The sequence below is a fragment of the Gigantopelta aegis genome, unplaced genomic scaffold, assembly GCF_016097555.1.
Source record: "Gigantopelta aegis isolate Gae_Host unplaced genomic scaffold, Gae_host_genome ctg2859_pilon_pilon:::debris, whole genome shotgun sequence".
Lineage (NCBI taxonomy): Eukaryota > Metazoa > Mollusca > Gastropoda > Neomphalida > Peltospiridae > Gigantopelta > Gigantopelta aegis.
The window spans coordinates 12,766-32,090 of NW_024533067.1; the positions used below are offsets into that span (position 1 = coordinate 12,766).

Sequence of the window (19,325 nt, forward strand, 5' to 3'; positions counted from 1 at the left end):
GCCTACCATATTATATTACTAAAGACCAGTTAATTAGTTTTGCAATAGTCCCATGGTAAAGAAAATTATTGAAAGAATACTTGTTTAACGACACCCCGGCATATTCTAAACTACGTTTATTTGGTGTCTAACATAAAGGTTATGTCGATAACTGGACTAGACCGAAGGAAGGAATGTTTTATTTAACGACGTACTTAACACATTATAATTACGGTCATCTGGCGTCGGGGGCGGGACGTAGCCCAGTTGTAAAACGTTCGCTTGATGCACGGTCGGTCTAGTATCGATCCCCATTGGGGTATTTCTCGTTCCAGCTAGTGCTCCACACAAAGGCCGTGGTATGTATCATCCTGTCTGTGGGATGGTGCATATATGCTGCTAATCAAAAAGAGTAACCCATGAAGTGGCGACAGCGGGTTTCCTCTCTCAGTATCTGTGTGGTCCTTAACCATATGTCTGACGCCATATAACCGTAAATAAAATGTGTTGAGTGCGTTGTTAAATAAAACATTTCCTTCCTTTCTTCCTTCTGACGTCGGATATATGGTTACGGATCATACAAATAATCAGAGAAAACCCAGTGCCGCTCGTAATGGGCTACTCTTTCCGATTAGCAGCAAGGCATCTATGATTTGCAGTATCTCACACACAGGTTTAACGACCCTCCCCCACCCATCCCACGCACACACACATGAAAATATAGTTACGTGGTCTAGAGAGTGAAAAGAGAAAACTAGTCTGGTCGATTACCAGGAAGTATGCACGGTAAAACACTGGCTGAGACGGATGGAATACAATGACGACGGTTTTGCCAATGACATCATCACGGTAGTTTGTAAAATAAGCATGCATCTTGATATTATTAATATATAAAAAAAATCGTTGTGAATTCTCGAGTAAGCGGCAATTGATGTAACCGATCACTCATGATAATACCACAGTTCGTAATTTTCTTAGCTTCAGTTATTACTTTATCATATATATTCACTTACAAATGGATATAATTTCGTTTTCGTTGTACACATTGTTTTTTGACAAACAGAGAATGTAGCCGTCGGGAAGACTGCCTATCAGAGTTCCTACCTCGCTGGAACACCTGCAGGAAACGCTGTGGATGACAACATTATTCAATCAGATGCAGGGTTGTGTATACTTACCAACATTAGTCAGCCATATACCTGGTGGGAAGTGGATCTGGGTCAAGAATATTTCATTCACCAAGTTGTCATCTACTTCAGGACAGACTGTGAGTATAAAATAATTTCTAAGAACATCTGACATTGTCCATCTTTAAAATAATCCTTTATAGTAAACGATGTAAACCTTTGACGAAAAAAAACCCCGGTATAACTATTGAATAGAAATATCAAATGTTAATTAAAAACAATTCACGAGAAAAAGCATGTTCAACAAATTATGAGGATATCGAAATACCACACTTTTGTTTCGTGTATAAATGACAACGTATCCTATTAACAGATCATGGAAATAAAATATTGTGCTTATTATAGAATAACTAGTCGCAAAAATACGTGAAACACTGACACTGTCTTCATATTATTAAATATTTACTATATCCGGTACTAAAATGTAATGCCCATGTAGGTCTCTTCATCTAAATATGGATATGTTCAGTAATCGGATTACAGTGTGGATTGAGGATTGTTTCAGTGGACTGACTCAAAGTAGCTCTTTGTCTCTATGTCACATGGATTCTTAATTCCCGTAACTGAATAAAACACGATTATCAAAATATCTCACCTAACTGTATATCTATTAGATCTCTCTGTAACAGGCTGTTAAACCCTAGTATGGCTCGTCTCTAGGTATGATCAGAGATACGATCTTATATAAAGTATATATTATTATAGCACGTTAGTTCTCTAGAAACACAACAAAAACACAATACACTTTGGAATCTGTATTATCCTACGCTGACAAACGTACAGCCGTAGTAGTTAATTAATAACAGCAATAATAACAACCCAGAACTGATCACTTAATTAGTTAATCTCTAGGTGTCTAGTTACACAATATGCGAATCACTTCACCGTTACACCACACCCACACGTGTGATAATTGAGAAACGCTTCCAGGCGAAGTTAATTAATAAAGGAATTACAACACCATTCCTAACTGGTTAATTTTTAATTAACCCTTACTACTCGTTCAGTAACGTGTGATAATTTAGGAACGCTTCCAGGGGAACTTAATTAATAAAGGAATTACAGCTCTATTCCTAACGGGTTAATTTTTAATTAACCCTAACTACTCATTCAGTAACCTTGTAACACAGAATTAATACTGGTACCTATCACAATAAAGACAATAACCTACAGTTTACCTAGGTCGTCTAGGATGACTGGCTAAGCTTTATATTACCAAATACTCGTATAATGTTAGAACAAAAAGTCTACGATTTACTTCGTCAGATGACCGAAGACACTGTCTAAAGAATATTGGTATAATACAGTATTAAAATATTTAAAGTCACATCAATCACATCAAGGTTATACACAGAGCAGAAATAAAAATATTTACCAAAGTCCAACGGACTACGTTCCCTGGGAGCCTTCCTATTCTGGTTCTCCTAGATATCTCTAAATCCTAGCTATTTATTCAAAAATCAGAAAACGCCTGGGGGTACAAGGCGGTACCTCCCCCTATCATCTGATATTTCCAACGCGACCAAGCGGTATTATTTCTCTCTGATCGTCAGACTTACTGACGCCATCGTCGCCAAATCACGGTTGTAAAAACCGCACTCGCAGAGGTATTACGTAACTACTCGCCACATGGCCTCCACAGCTGGACTAAGTGCATATTGGAATGCCCGATCGCGCGAAGTATGACGTAACAAGTTGCCCACCTGCGCTTAAGTGCAATTAAACTGCACACGGCCCTCTAACACAATTAAAAATCGCCACAGGCGAAACAAATTAAAGAGCATGTGCCGTCACACACCCCCACCTCAAAAGGGATATTTCCTCTACTCTAGGAATAGGGAAATATACTACATTAAAACAAAAGGGTGCGTTAACCGACGCATACGGGCATTTATAACACATGTAATAATAAGGTGACTACCAGTAATCACACTGAGTCTCTGAGTCCCTGGTATACAAATAAAATATATATAAACAAAACAGAAATAAAGAATGTCAACACATTATCATAACGTTCAACTTCGGGACAGGGCATCAGCGATTACATTGGATGTGCCCTTGATATGTCCAATGGTAATTGGGTATTCTTGCAGAAGAAGACTCCATCTCACAACTCTCTGGTTGGAGGCTTTCATTAGGATGGTCCAGTCCGTCTTCGTCTTCTTGGAACAGCACAGCTCCAGCACCTACGTCACTGGCACTCACAGCTAGCTTGAACGGCATTCGGTAGTCTGGTGCTGCCATCACGGGAGACGAGTAGCGCCTCTGCTTGAGCCGGTTGAATGACTTCTCGCATTCACCTGACCAATGGAACTTCGTTTCCTTCTTTTTCAGCGTCGCACGTTTTCCAGGTTTTCTCCGATAGGCATGCTGTCGACGCGGTGTAGCGTTGGGTTCCACGCGCACATCTTGGCTTACGGTATTGGTAACCGTTGGAAGGTCCCGACAAATGGAAACATTGTCTTGTATCAATGTAGTCAGCTTTGCTCGCTGGGGGTTCAAGTCTGCTAGAATCTGGCCGTTGGCCAACTTGACCTCTGCAGTCTTGACGTTATCACAGGAAATTGAGTGTCTCTCAATTTGGACCGGTCTCTCTGGAACTATCGGCAGTCTGTCAAAATAACCTTTTAGCAAATTGATGTGACAATACCTACTTTTCCTAACCCTATCAGGAGTGTTTATCATATACCCTGTCTCATTAACCCGTTTGTGCACAACATAGGGACAGAAATACCTGTTCTGTAATGAACCCCGTTTAATGGGAAGGTACAGCAGCACCTTATCCGCTGGTTTAAATTCCCGACTCCTAGCCTTCCTATCAAACACTGATTTTATTTTGCTCTGAGCATGGCTCAGTTGCTTCCTAGCTAGTTCAGTCGCCGGCAACCTCCCATCTCTAACTCTCTTATTTATTAATACTCCCTTGTCCACAGTTAACAAGGTAGTGCGAGCTGCCAACAAATTTGGATCAGCCCCCTGCTCTAGAATTAACTCTTGTCTATTACAAGGTAAATCCCCTCTATCAAAGACAACTGGTTCAATTCCCCTCTGCGGGAGATCAACAGGTTCCACCACATTTAATTTGTCAGTTGACTTATCTACCATTTTACTGATAACCTCATCCACTCCAATTTCATGGCTCACACACATATCAGAGAAATCACAAATATCCTCTAGATCCCGTGATAACCTACTGGCCATAGCCCTAGTCTTTACACACGCAGTATATCTAATCTCATCAACTTCACTCTCTTCTACTGGTAAAGGGCTGTCTTTAATTAACAATTGGTCACATGTCGGCTGACAACACTGACTAGTCAAATCATTACCCAACAAAACTCCTATGTTTTCAACAGGCAAGTCCTTCACAACACCCATAACGACTGGTCCCGTCACAAACTTCGAACTCAAGAAAACCTTATGTAACCGGACAACCATTTTTTCTCCAGTAACCGAGGTTAAAGCCAAACTACGTCCTATGTCTGAATTTTCAATACCAGCTAAACACTCTTGCGTTATCAAACTCTGACTACACCCGGTATCTCTATAGATTGATATTGCCTTAGGACACAACTCTTGTTTCACATCACAAACCATACCAGTGGACACATACGGGTTTACTTTTTCTGCCATGGGACTAACCATTAACTCTCTCGCTAACGGAGCTGATCTCACTAAACCGACCACTTGCGCATTATCGCGTTTCCTTTTAAAACAGTCCCCGATAAGATGGTTATCCTTTTTACAGTAACTGCACTGTGGACGAAAAGTTCGTGCATTGGCTGATAATGCAGGTCTATCCTTACTTTGCCCACCAGGTGCATTCCTTGCCTGACTAGCTGACCAACTAGATGACTCTCCCCGATAGTTACTTTCCCGGGAAAAACCTGGCTGAAATTTCTTCTTATCACCCTGTTGTAAAGAGCTACCCGGTACTGCCTGAGCTTTGTGTATTAACACGTAATCATCTGCCACTATGCCTGCCTCCTCTATCTTTTTGACTTCACGATCCTCTAAGTGAATACGTAAGCTAACTGGTAATCCATTTTTAATGTCCTGTAAGATCAACAACTCCCGTAACTCGGTACATGACTCTACCTGATGAGAAACAACCCATTTATCAAACATCCCTGCCTTCTTAGCCACAAACTCACTATAAGACTGACCCTGCGTTTTTCTCAACTCGCTATACCGTAAACGATAATCCTCAGGTCGTAATTCATAAGCCCTCAACACTGCAGACTTAACTAGGTCGTACTGACTTGCTCGCTCATCACTCATTGAATTATAAGCTATACTAGCCTTCCCGTTAAACTTAGACACGGCTAACAATGTCCACTTAGACTGCGGCCAATTTAGCTGCTTAGCGGCCCGTTCAAAAAGTTTGAAGAACATGTCTACCTCCTGATCGTCAAATACAGGCACTGATCTATAAGCCTCCGACATGTTAAAACCATTTCCTGCCTCACGTCTAACTTCTTCAGTATTCAACTTTAACTCATGTTCCACTTTTAATTTTTCTAACTGGAATTCTCTATCCCTCTCTTCTCTTTCTCTCTCTCTCTCTCTCTCTCTCTCTCTCTCTCTCTCTCTCTCTCTCTCTCTCTCTCTCTCTCTCTCTCTCTTCTCTTTCTCTATCGCTATGTCTATCTTCTCTATTTCTCTCTTCTCTTTCTCTCTCTCTCTATCCCTCTCTCTATCTTCTCTATCCCTATCTTCTCTTTCTCTCTCCCTCTCTCTATCCCTCTCTTCTCTTTCTCTCTCTTTCTCTCTCTCTCTCTATCTAATGCACGTTCTTCTCTTTCGTACTCAAGCTTTTTAAAAGCTAACTGTTGTTCCATACTCAAGTCACTTATCTCTATCTCTGGAACAATCTCACTGTCTTCCATAACAGGCCTAACCCCAAAAACTTCCTGGATAATAATTGTCTTTATATCACCTAAGGTTTTAGCTGATGTTAAATCAATTTCTCGCTCACCCGCGATTTCAACTAACTCGGCCTTACGTGCTCGCTTATTCTCCACTACACTGAGCGTAGGCCTATCCAGCAAATTCTTATCCATGTTTAGATATGACGCACTTAATATTAATTAATTTTCTAGTGAACAACGTGCTACTTCTAGTAAATTTGTAAAAATTAATTTATAAAGCCCCCATTTACAAACAATACTTTTTTTTAAATATGCGTGTCCCGTTTCAGATCCCGGACGAGCCCCCAATTTTCTACTCCTGTCACGGGGATTCTATAATTCCCGTGACTGAATAAAACACGATTATCAAAATATCTCTCCTAACTGTATATCTATTAGATCTCTCTGTAACAGGCTGTTAAACCCTAGTATGGCTCGTCTCTAGGTATGATCAGAGATACGATCTTATATAAAGTATATATTATTATAGCACGTTAGTTCTCTAGAAACACAACAAAAACACAATACACTTTGGAATCTGTATTATCCTACGCTGACAAACGTACAGCCGTAGTAGTTAATTAATAACAGCAATAATAACAACCCAGAACTGATCAGTTAATTAGTTAATCTCTAGGTGTCTAATTACACAATATGCGAATCACTTCACCGTTACACCACACCCACACGTGTGATAATTGAGAAACGCTTCCAGGAGAAGTTAATTAATAAAGGAATTACAACACCATTCCTAACTGGTTAATTTTTAATTAACCCTTACTACTCGTTCAGTAACGTGTGATAATTTAGGAACGCTTCCAGGGGAACTTAATTAATAAAGGAATTACAGCTCTATTCCTAACTACTCATTCAGTAACCTTGTAACACAGAATTAATACTGGTACCTATCACAATAAAGACAATAACCTACAGTTTACCTAGGTCGTCTAGGATGACTGGCTAAGCTTTATATTACCAAATACTCGTATAATGTTAGAACAAAAAGTCTACGATTTACTTCGTCAGATGACCGAAGACACTGTCTAAAGAATATTGGTATAATACAGTATTAAAATATTTAAAGTCACATCAATCACATCAAGGTTATACACAGAGCAGAAATAAAAATATTTACCAAAGTCCAACGGACTACGTTCCCTGGGAGCCTTCCTATTCTGGTTCTCCTAGATATCTCTAAATCCTAGCTATTTATTCAAAAATCAGAAAACGCCTGGGGGTACAAGGCGGTACCTCCCCCTATCATCTGATATTTCCAACGCGACCAAGCGGTATTATTTCTCTCTGATCGTCAGACTTACTGACGCCATCGTCGCCAAATCACGGTTGTAAAAACCGCACTCGCAGAGGTATTACGTAACTACTCGCCACATGGCCTCCACAGCTGGACTAAGTGCATATTGGAATGCCCGATCGCGCGAAGTATTACGAAACAAGTTGCCCACCTGCGCTTAAGTGCAATTAAACTGCACACGGCCCTCTAACACAATTAAAAATCGCCACAGGCGAAACAAATTAAAGAGCATGTTCCGTCACACTCTATCTTAGATCTAGTCAGGGATAAATAGCTGGGTAATACACTAGACAGAGAATTTTATCTAGTATCATGTGAGGGGATAATGCCAGGATTCTATTGTTGTAGCCAAAATATTCTTTGATAAAAAAGATAACAGTAACTGCAAATAGTGACTGCAACCAATATGCTCACCCAGAGTGTTGGAATATCACATTCGAACGTTTTGTTTAATACAGGCTAGTAATTAATTAATTTTGGTTTAAAGTAAGAGTATACTAAATGTATGGCCGTTAGAAAGAATTTATCTTACAACGAGTTATTTTAAAACGTATCTAACGAGCGAAAGCTAAAGGTTTCGACTAAAAGTTATTTACAGCCCTTACTCTTGTACCTAACTTACGCGTCACAGACAAATGATTCTCAGGTTAACTAAACTAAACTAATCGATTACGATCGTGTTGTATTTTTCATTCGATGTATGGTATTGGTCACCTGGTCATCACCTAGGAGCAGCCAGTCGTATGTCTTGAAATTGTTAACAAACGTACATGTGTTAACATGTATGTATTACTAAAAATAACGAATGATGTTTTTAAGTGTGTAAGAAAATGTGTTTATTTCTTTCTATTCTATTTCTTTTTAGTCATAATAATTGACCTCTCCGTAGGCTATGACGAGTTAACCATGCCTCCTACCTCCTTCCATCGCAACTGTTGCTAGGTTAGACAACTTTCAACAGTAGCGGCCGATTCGCATAAGCCGATAGCAAACTTAACCGATCTGCCGATTAAGTTTTCGCCTTAATTTGTTTAGAAATATCGTTGGTTAATTAACAAGCCAACTAGGGAAGACATTCTTGTATTTTACTACAGGGTACATTTGCGATTACAATGTTTTAAATCGACGAAACCATTTTTACTTCTGTAAATCAAAGTACAAGAACACGAACGTCGAATACAACCAAAAACAACATTTAAAATATCCTATGCTAACTGTTCTTGTTAAGCCGGATAAATTAAAATGTCTTTGTGTTTTGTTCGACTTTTATAATCGATATATGCCGAGGATCAAGAAAATAGAAGGAACCGCGATGACCCTCCACTTGTTTAAAACCGTGGCGTATATATGTTTTGGACGGGGATACGTTTATTTGTTTTAAAAGAGGGCGAGGGGCGTGTAGTGACATTTAAAATTAAAAACAGTCGTGTGGCTCTGGTTTAACCATTTAAAGATACGTGGACATTTTGAAATTGTGCGTGCCTCAACGAGTGGGATTTTCGCTCGGTTGGAATCCGTTCGTTTGAAATGGATTACAATAAAGGGTCGAACTATTGAGTTTTCCTATTTCAACCAGTGATTCATGAGTGGCTAATCATAGGAAATAGTATGAAATATGCTGTGTAAATATGTAGATACTTTGTATGTACGCGCGCGCGACTGTGTGTGTGTGTGTATTTGTGTGTGCGTGTATCTATGTATATATGTATGCATGTGCGTATGTAGGCATGTAGATGGGCGGGTAGATACGTAGGTACGTACGTATGTATGTATGGATGGATGGATCAATGGATGGTTTAAAGGTTGGTTTGTTTAACGACACCAATAGAACACATTGACTGATTTATTAATCATCGGCTATTTGATGTCAAACAGTTGGCAAATTTTATATAGAGTTTTAGAGAGAAAACCCGCTACATTTTTCGATTAGTAGCAAGGGATCTTTTGTATGCATCATCCTACAGACTGGATAGCACACACCACGGTCTTTGATATACCATTCACGGCGCCGTGGCTGGAAAGAAAATTAGTTCAATGGGTCTACCGACGTGGATCGATCCTAGACTGACCGCGCAGCAGACGAGCTATTTACCACTGGGCTACATCCTGCCTCGGATGGATGGATGGATGCATGCATATTTGGCTATGTCCAAGTGTAGGCGATAAATTAATGTTGACTTTCTCTTGTATTTATACGTCGAACTTATTATCTTACAGTCAGCGTATTTCCTATTACTCAACCCGCATGATCATATCCCGGTTCTTCTTTCACAAAAATATTTTTTAATCACTGGTATATATATAATATTGGAATTATTTCACGAGTTACTTAACACACTGAATAGTAACATAAACTTTACTATGGAAACAGACGCAAAGAAAATTCCTTTTCTAGACACTTTAGTAATCAAATGTGGACGCATAATAGAAACTGATATATTTTACAAACCAACTGATAGCAAACAGTACCTTTCTTTCTCATCCTGTCATCCGAGTCATACGAGAAGAAGTATACCATATAACCTAGCACGGCGTATCTGTATGATTGTGTCAAATATACAAACACGTGACCAACGTCTCCGGGAACTCAACATGTATCTTAAAACGCGAGGTTATCCAAAACAGCTAATATCAGATAGTATCGAAAAAGGCGGTAGTATTAGATAGAAAAATATCTTTTAAAACCAAAACAAATCGTTTCAGCGAAAAGGCCGCTGGCATTTGTATCCACCCATAACCCGCAGAACCCCGATATATATAAAAAAAGATCTCGTCAGAATTGCACATTTTTAAAACAAAATGAAAAAATGTCATCCATACTAGACTCTATTTCAATTATAAATAGTAAGAGACAAAGCAAAAACTTGAAACAGATACTGACAAAAGCACGATTTGAATCTACAACAGTAGAACATAAATGCAGTGTCAAAAAAAAGTGTAACCGAAGTAACTGTGGTACATGCCAACATATTTTAGAAGGCACACATATAGAATTCAACCACAAAGGTTTATTTTGGGTACACAGGGATATGGATTGTTCCGTTAACAATGTTATTTATGTAATTACATGCCAAGGTTGCAAAGAACAATACATTGGTCATACCAATCAGCTGAGAGCCAGAGTACGCGTACACAAACAGCAAATCAAACAACCTGAAACAAGATGCATACCCTTGAGTTCACATTTAAATACATGTGCGGCACAAAAAGATATTAAATTCACCATTTTTCCCATTTTATCACATAGATACCAATGATGAAATGAAAAGAAAGACAAAGGAAATGTATTTTATTAGAAAGTTTTGTCCACTTCTTAATGCTCTTCGTTAGATAAAAGCAACAATGACGTAATTAAATCAATCCCCTTCTACTACAGTAACGTCATAATATGTATGACGTCATATTTAGCAGTTATTTAGAAGATCCTTTCTGAAGATAACATTGAAAGATGTAAAAGGATCATTATTTCTTTAAATTGTTTTTTAAAATACATATATACTGTACACTTGTTTTCTTTTATCATTTTATATTATATATATATATATATATATATATATATATATATATATATATATATATATATATGTATGCATGTATGAATCGTCAATATCATAGCCAGAGGCGCGCATAATACATTTTTTTATTCCTAATATATGACATTGACGATACCGAAACACAGAAGGGTAATACTATTTTTATCATATAATTTCAAGCTAAAAACAACGTGTATTTGTAAACTGCATACGCACCTTTAATTCCAGTCAGTCAATACTCGACATTCAAATGGTGTATGAATATATGGCGCCGTGTCTTATTAAAAGGAATATCTCTACATTAAAATAAACTAGTACATGACATGTTTTCTTTTCAGAACACTGGGCAGCTATCAATGTAAAGTTGCTGTATTAAGCGTTTTTTGTTTTATGATTATAAATGCATACGTCAATTCTGTAGTGTCGCCGTAGCACGTTTTGTTACATGTCAATAAACGTAGTACTGCTGTGTCCTGATTAATTTACATCTAATTTGCAATAATATATATATATATATATATATATATATACATCGTTGTATATATACATATATATACAACGATGTATCTGGCTCCCACACGGTTGAGCACTCTATAAAATAGCGTCTTTCAACTCGAAAACGACTACTATATATATATATATATATATATATATATATATATATATATATATAATTCCAATGTCTAAAAATGCCTTTGCTATAAACCCTTGGATTGGTCAAATTCGTATCACGTGATGATAAAAACTGACATTCATAGCACCATGAATCTCATTTTAGCACTATTTTTAGCTTATAGCCGGAACTACTTTATGAATTATGTCAACAAAGGAATCCCCGAGGAATTCCCTTGAGATTCTATTTTTAGACATCAAACAGTAATCGTCTGCTGTCAAACTTCTAAACATCTAAAAATCTTCACATATAAATTATACCATACAAAATAGGTCGCTTCAGACATTTTTTATTACAGGTTAAAAGATATTGAAATTACTTACGTTATATATTTATATATTTATCCCACAGCTAAAAATCTATTTTGCCGATCCAAAAAAGTATATAATTCCAATGGAATTTGGTATTTTACATAGCGATTTCAAAAACAAAATTCAGTCAGTTCATGCCAACCATTAGCAGTAACGCACATTGTAGTATGATGTACACAGCACATAGTTTGCGCGCCACTGCGATCCAATCTTTAAAGGGACACGCCCTAGTAACAGCTAGTTGTTGCATAAGGGACCAAACCTTACCGGCTCTGTACAGGACGTTCCTACACAGCACGGTTCTGCACAGGACGGTCTATTGTATACGCTGCAGTGAACGGTTACCAGTCGTTGTCCTACACGTGTACTGAGATATGAGGGGGTGAAGTCAGTAACAATAAAGAAAATATATGTATACTGTGGATAATAATCAATAAAATATATATGTGCATATATATAATGTGTTCGTGTGTGAGTATTAACAAAAATATATGTATATAGTGATGACGGCTCTATACAGGACGTTCCTACACAGGGCGGTCTATTATTTTATATACTTAGATATGGTGGAAAACACATTAACAGTAAAGGGAATAAATATATATTTTGTATATAAAGAAACTATATGTATATTTTGGATAATACGCGAAAAAATTTAATATATATACTGTATATATATATATATATATATATATATATATATATATATATATATATATATATATATATATATAACGTGTGTGTGTGTGTGTGTGTGTGTGTGAGTATTAAAAAATTATATAGTGATGACCGCTCCGTACAGGACGTTCCTACACAGCACGGTTCTGCACAGGACGGTCTATAGTATAGCTGCAGTGAATGGTTACCAGTTGTTGTTTGTCTACACGTGTACTGAGATAGAGGGGGGAAGTTGACCATTAAGGCGTTGTTTTTTTTTCGCTATTAAACCCATTTTTTCACAAATAAAATTGCATTTTACTTACATTTTATTATTTAGAATACACATTTCCATTCACCTGAAGTGTTTTTTGGTAATCCTGATGTTTGTAAAACCACGAAATGCATTTTTTGTATTTCTTAAAAAGGCGCGTGCCCTCGAGAAAAAGCCGTTGAGCAGACGAGGTCCAATCTATTTTTAGATTGGTATACCACGTGACCGTCATCATTTTGGTTCGGTTTGTTTTCTCGTGCACGGTTCGCGCAATCAACATCAATTTGTTGTCGTTTGCTTGTCGTTCATTTGTGAGGTTTTTCTTCACAGTTCGTGCACATTTTCATTAACAATAAAGTTCAGACAAGTAAGTATCTCAATACAAACGTTACAAACCCTTAAAACCAATAAGTCTTACGATATCTGGAGAGGACAGAACAGTTGGAACATGCCCAGGAGAGGTGAAAGCAACGCACCCCAAGTCTGTGTGCACTCTGGGAAATTTGTCGTGACATAGGCATTTCTGTGCTTCGAGCGACATCTACCGGTACCATCAGAATACTAACTTTAAAAATTATTTCAAGTAATTGAGTCACGGGGATTCCCATGGTATTTATCGATATAAAACCTTCTTTTTTACTCCATTTTATAAAAACGTGATCTAAGTGTGTTACAGGTTTGTAGATTAACCAGAATTATAATTAATTTTCGCTGTCTGAAACTAGGGTGTGCGACTTTAAACGACTCGGGTTTTGAAACTAGGCATATCATGTACATGTCGGGCCACAGGAACGAAGCTTCAATTCGAAGCTACAACAGAGAATGTTCCACTTTCCAAAAACGAAACATGAGCATGGCACTGTCAAATCTCACGACACAAACGCCAAAACCATCCTCATGCTCCTGTGTTGTCGCCACTTCCACAATTACAAGGCCAGTAAACACAGAAACTCGCGACACACCTGTTTCATCCATTTCCGGAAACATTGAATGAATGAATGAATGAATGAATGTTTAACGACACCCCAGCACGAACAATACATCGGCTATTGGGTGTCAAACTATGGTAATGCAAATAAATAAAGTGATGATCAACATCAATATAAAAATTCAAGACTTAAAAACAGTGTAAAGAACTGTGCAAAAACACAAATATCACAGAATTTTACGGATACTGAATTTTACTCAAAACTTCAATTTTGTGCTGTACTGGCCATTCTCAAAGAGAATGTTACACCCTGGACCACGGTGAGGTTACAACACACGCAGGGGCGGAAACATTGAAACCACTTTCTCCATGTCAAATCTATCAACACATGGAATTTGCACGCACTAAAATTTTATAACTGTAATTTCAACGTCGTAATTGGTAAACCTGGACAGTAATAAAAAAATGGCGCCCATGCAGAGTTCGTAGTTAAATATTCATACACCAACCGCTTCACATATAAATTATACCATACAAAATAGGTCGCTTCAGACATTTTTATTACAGGTTAAAAGTTATTGAAATTACTTACGTTATATGTTTGTCACGGGGATCCTATAATACCCGTAACTGAATAAAACACGATTATCCAAATATCTCTCCTAACTGTATATCTATTCGATCTCTCTGTATCGGGCAGGCTACTGCCCGAGTGGCCCGGCTCTAGGAGTAATCAGAGATAAGATCTGATATAAATATATATATGTAGCACGTTTAGTTCACTAGAAAACACAACAAAACACAATACACTTTGGAATCTGTATTAACTCTAACGCTGACAAATGTACTTGCCGCAGTAGTTAATTAACAACAACAATATAATAACAACCCAGAGCTAATCACTTAATTAGTTAATCACTAGGTGTCTAGTTTAAACAATATTCTAATCACTTCACCGTGATACAACACACACACGTGTGATATTTGAGAAACGCTGCCAGGGGAACTTAATAAAGGAATTACAAATCTATTCCAAACTGGTTAATTTTTAATTAACCCTTAAATACTCATTCAGTAACCTTGTAATACAGAATTAATACTGGTACATATCACAATAAAGACAATAACCTACAGTTTACCTAGGTCCTCTAGGATGACCGGCTAAGCTTTATCTTACCAAATACTCGTATAAAAATATTAGAACAGTGAAGCCTACAATTTACTTCGTCAGACACTGTCTAAAGAATATTGGTATAATACAGTATTAGAATATTTAAAGTCACATCAATCACATCAAGGTTATACAACAGAGCAGAAATATATATTTACCAAGTCCGGTCTGAACTAATATATTTCGTTCAGTTGGACAACGTCCGTTACCCTGGATACTTCCAATGTTTCTTCTCGATATATCTAAAATCCTAGCTATTTATTATAAAATCCCAGACTGGTCCGGAGACAGTACGCGGGACCGAATCTTATGATGTGTATTTTTCCACAGCGACCAAGACGGTATATTTTCTTAGATGGCCAGACAGACCGTCGCCAGATCGCTAGAAATACTCCGGTCGTAAAACGAACTACCGGAGGTATTACGTAACCACTGTGCCCAGCTGGTCTAAGTGCATATTGGGACGCAGGACTACCACCGTCGCGCGGGGGTATTACGTAACCAAGCTGCACACGGCCCTCTAAAACAATTAACATCGCCACAGGCGAAAAGACAAGAGCATGTACCGTCACAATGTTTATAGTGAATTCAAAATGTTTCTAGTTGGTATTGACATTTAATGCAAACAATTAATATGAATTGTATTAATGATTGTAACATTGTCATTCTCTCATTCGGCTATTGACGGAAAAAGCCGAACCACCATAGGGATTCCGCTAATGTTGAGTATGAATTTCGTGTTAATAAAATAGTAAATAGTTGAAAAATAGAGTTCACTTTTTATTTCAAAGAGCTTTACATTAATGACATGGTTATATGTTTGGAACGCGCTACGCCATTCATACAGTGTGTAAAGCGGTTTTGCGTTTCATACTAGCATGAAACTCAAAAATGTTCACGTTCAATTCTTAAATGATAGATAGATAGATAGATAGATAGATAGATTGATATATTTATCCTATAACTTACGCATGGTATCCATGTAATAAACCCATGTGATAATTTTAGTGTATTAACCCGGTTAATAATGGTATGCAAATTTGCAAGATCTCTAGGTAATGTGTTGCTGTGGATGGGTCATTTGCTTACAACCCAATAAGACCCGTGTATCTAAGCGTAACGTTTTGAAAGATTTAGTTAAAATGCGTGACGTTAAACTAATTTTTGCTAATCGTGATGACGTCATATTACCGATGGCGGCGACTTTGGTACTAAACATTTAATTAAAATGTTATTTTGGAAGTGCTATAGGATAAATAGAATTCGCTACTCGTGTTTTTTAATATGTAAAATATCAACCTCGTCTAGTTAATGGTATTTGTCTCGGCAGAGCCTCGACAAATAGCGATTAACATAGACTCGGTTGATATTTTACATATTAAAAAATACTCGTGACGAATCCTCTATAGGCCTATGTCTGTACTGGTGTATGTATTGTTGCAGTTTGTTTTGTCTGGTCCCATTCCCTTTTGAAAGCAGCATGTGCATGACAGTTTTTCAGTCTGTATTTATTTATTTTTTTATAATTTGTTATGGTTTACTTTTTGTTTTATTATTAGAGGTGTGACAGGGTAATCCGCTGGTTTTCATTTCATTTGCTTTCTTTGCAAAACTAACTCACAACACACATATCTAATATTTTACACACACACACACACACACACACACACACACACACACACACACACACACACACACACACACACACGCACACACACACATTTATTTATTATCCACATATTATTGGTGGTGTCGTGGTGGCTATCGGGCATAAGGCTAGTAGGTACTGGGTTCGCAACCAGGTACTGGCTTCCACCTAGGGCGAGATTTAACGACTCAATGGGTAGGTGTAAGATCACTACACCCTCTTCTCTCTCACTAACAACTAATAACTAACAACTAACCCACTGCCCTGGACAGACAGGCCAGATAGCTGAGGTGTGTGTGTGCCCAGGACAGCGTGCTTGATTGGATATGAGCACGAAAATAAATTGAAATGAAATGATTTGTGACAAAGGATGTAGGGATAGCTCTATCTCTCGCCAAATACGCCAACTTTTAATTTTTAAATCATTTGCTGAATTTTATTTCAATTTGGCGAAATAATTTCTTTTAATAATAGATATTTTTTATTGGAAAATGCAAATTGTAACTTTAACATACATACATACATACATGAATGCATGCGTACATACATACACACATACATACTTATATGCAGCAGTTGGGACATTTTGGGCCGACTTGGTACATGATTGTTATAATTGTGGCATCTTGGGCTGGGCACTGGCCCAAGATGTTTCAGCTGTCTTGTGAGTTCCTGAAATATATAAAAACAAATATTTATAACAGTTTGTAACTTATTCGTGTGAAGATATATAAATTATAACAACACATTACATACCATTTTCTTAATTACAATGAGTTTAATTTCATTTCAGGCAAATATTGTGTAACAGGAAACAAAATATACTCTGTCAAAAAAAGGAAAATCGCATAGGTGATAGGGAAAGAAGCAAAGTGTTTGATTTTACAAAATATCGGGTTTTTCTTTTATACAATGTTGCTGAATGACCATGTTTGTTAATGTTCCTGGAATGAGACAGCATGCCCAAATGCACCCTAAAACAAATTTAACGCACGTTGTGGCACGTTGTGGCACGTTGTGCGACAATTGCAGGAAATCGGCGTGCAATGGTCAGATTTTGGCGATTGCACGTGAAACTCGGGGGAAAAGATTGGAGGGGTAGTGATGGGTATTTAAAGCTGCAATGCTCGCAATAATGCCACATTTCCATTTCGACGTAGAGTTACAAGATGCCAAGACTAAGCCTGCCAAATTGAAACATTGCAATAGGCCGCCTCCAGTTAGGTGAATCGCAGTCAGCAGTCGCACGCCACATGAAAGTCCATCAGAGCACCATTTCACGTCTCTGGGGCAGGTACCAGGAGCTTCAATCAGTTGAAGATCGACCCAGAAGTGGAAGACCTCGCATAACAACTGCAACACAAGATAGCTACATTTGGGTTCTGCACTTGCGTCACCGAACTGCCACAGCAACGAAACACTCCAGGACGCATACCTGGTTTGAGAAGGGTGTCTGCACAAACCATTCGGAACCGACTTCGAGAAGCTGGTTTACCAGCTAGGAGACCATATGTTGGCCCAGTCCTGCGACGTCAACATCGACATTTACGTGTTCGATGGTGCACGAATGTACAGGGATGGACCTTGGGAAACTGGCGGCGAGTATGGCTCAGCAACGAGTCACGTTTCCTTTTACAGCAACGTGATGGACGACAACGTGTTTACAGACTCCGCAATGGACGTTTTGCCAACAACTGCGTCGCCCAAGTTGACAGATTCGGTGGAGGGAGTGTCATGATGTGGGGAGCCATCTCATACACCGGCAGAAGTGAACTTTTGTTCGTACAAGGCAACCTGACAGCTGTACGCTACCGGGATGAAATTCTTCGCCGACACATGCTTCCCATTTTGGATCGACAGAGAGAACTCTTTCAGTAGGACAATGTCAGGCCGCATACGGTACGTGTAACAACATATTTCCTACAGAATGAGAACATTAATGTGCTGCCATGACCATCAAGATCGCCAGATCTCAACCCCATTGAACATATATGGGACGAACTGGACAGACGTGTACGACAGCGTGACCCGGAGCCTCAGACGCTTCCGCAACTGCCACATGCACTGCAGGAAGAATGGGCTAGGATTCCACGTGCCCGGATTCAGAGACTCATTAAGTCTATGCCAAGGAGATGTCGCGCAGTGATTGCTGCTGCTGGTGGCCACACAAGGTACTGATTTCAGGGCCCTCGTGCGACGCTGTTTGGTGACGAAAACGCCTCCACTGCCGTCAGTCCATAGCACGCACATTGTCACATACTCATGTCAAATGTGACTGTGATACGATCATAAATAAATAGCGTTTCGTTTTTGACAGAGTATAATTTGGAACATTATAAATATAGCAGTACATTAAGAAGACTAGTAAACAATGTATTTAAAGGGACATTCCTGAGTTTGCTGCATTGTAAGATGTTTCCGACTAATAAAATATTTCTACGATTAAACTTACAGAATATGAGTGTCTGTATATTCAATGTGTTTCTGGTCGTCTTAATATTTGTAAAAACCCCAAACTGGATTCTGTCATCAAATAATTTCGTACGTACGAAAAAAAATATTTTAGGAAATAAAATGAACTTTAACCTTATACAAATATTAGAAGGATCAGAAACACGTTTAATAAACAGCCACTAACGTTTTATGCAGAAACATATATTTGATATGTAATTACAATCGTTAGTTAGAAACAGTCTGCTAGTCGATAACATCTTAAAAATTGTAGCAAACTCAGGAATTTCC

General features: G+C 38.2%; 1 protein-coding gene across 1 annotated transcript in view; it reads left to right on the forward strand.

Moving 5' to 3' along the window:
* Positions 1 to 1,042: 1,042 nt before the first annotated feature.
* LOC121391701 (neurogenic locus notch homolog protein 1-like) overlaps positions 1,043 to 19,325 on the forward strand; it is a gene marked incomplete at both ends in the record, with an annotated part of 42,466 nt that continues 24,183 nt past the window's right edge. The window contains one exon of the mRNA XM_041523240.1: positions 1,043 to 1,246. Coding sequence (XP_041379174.1) covers positions 1,043 to 1,246 — 204 coding nt within the window. The remainder of the gene's footprint in view (positions 1,247 to 19,325) is intronic.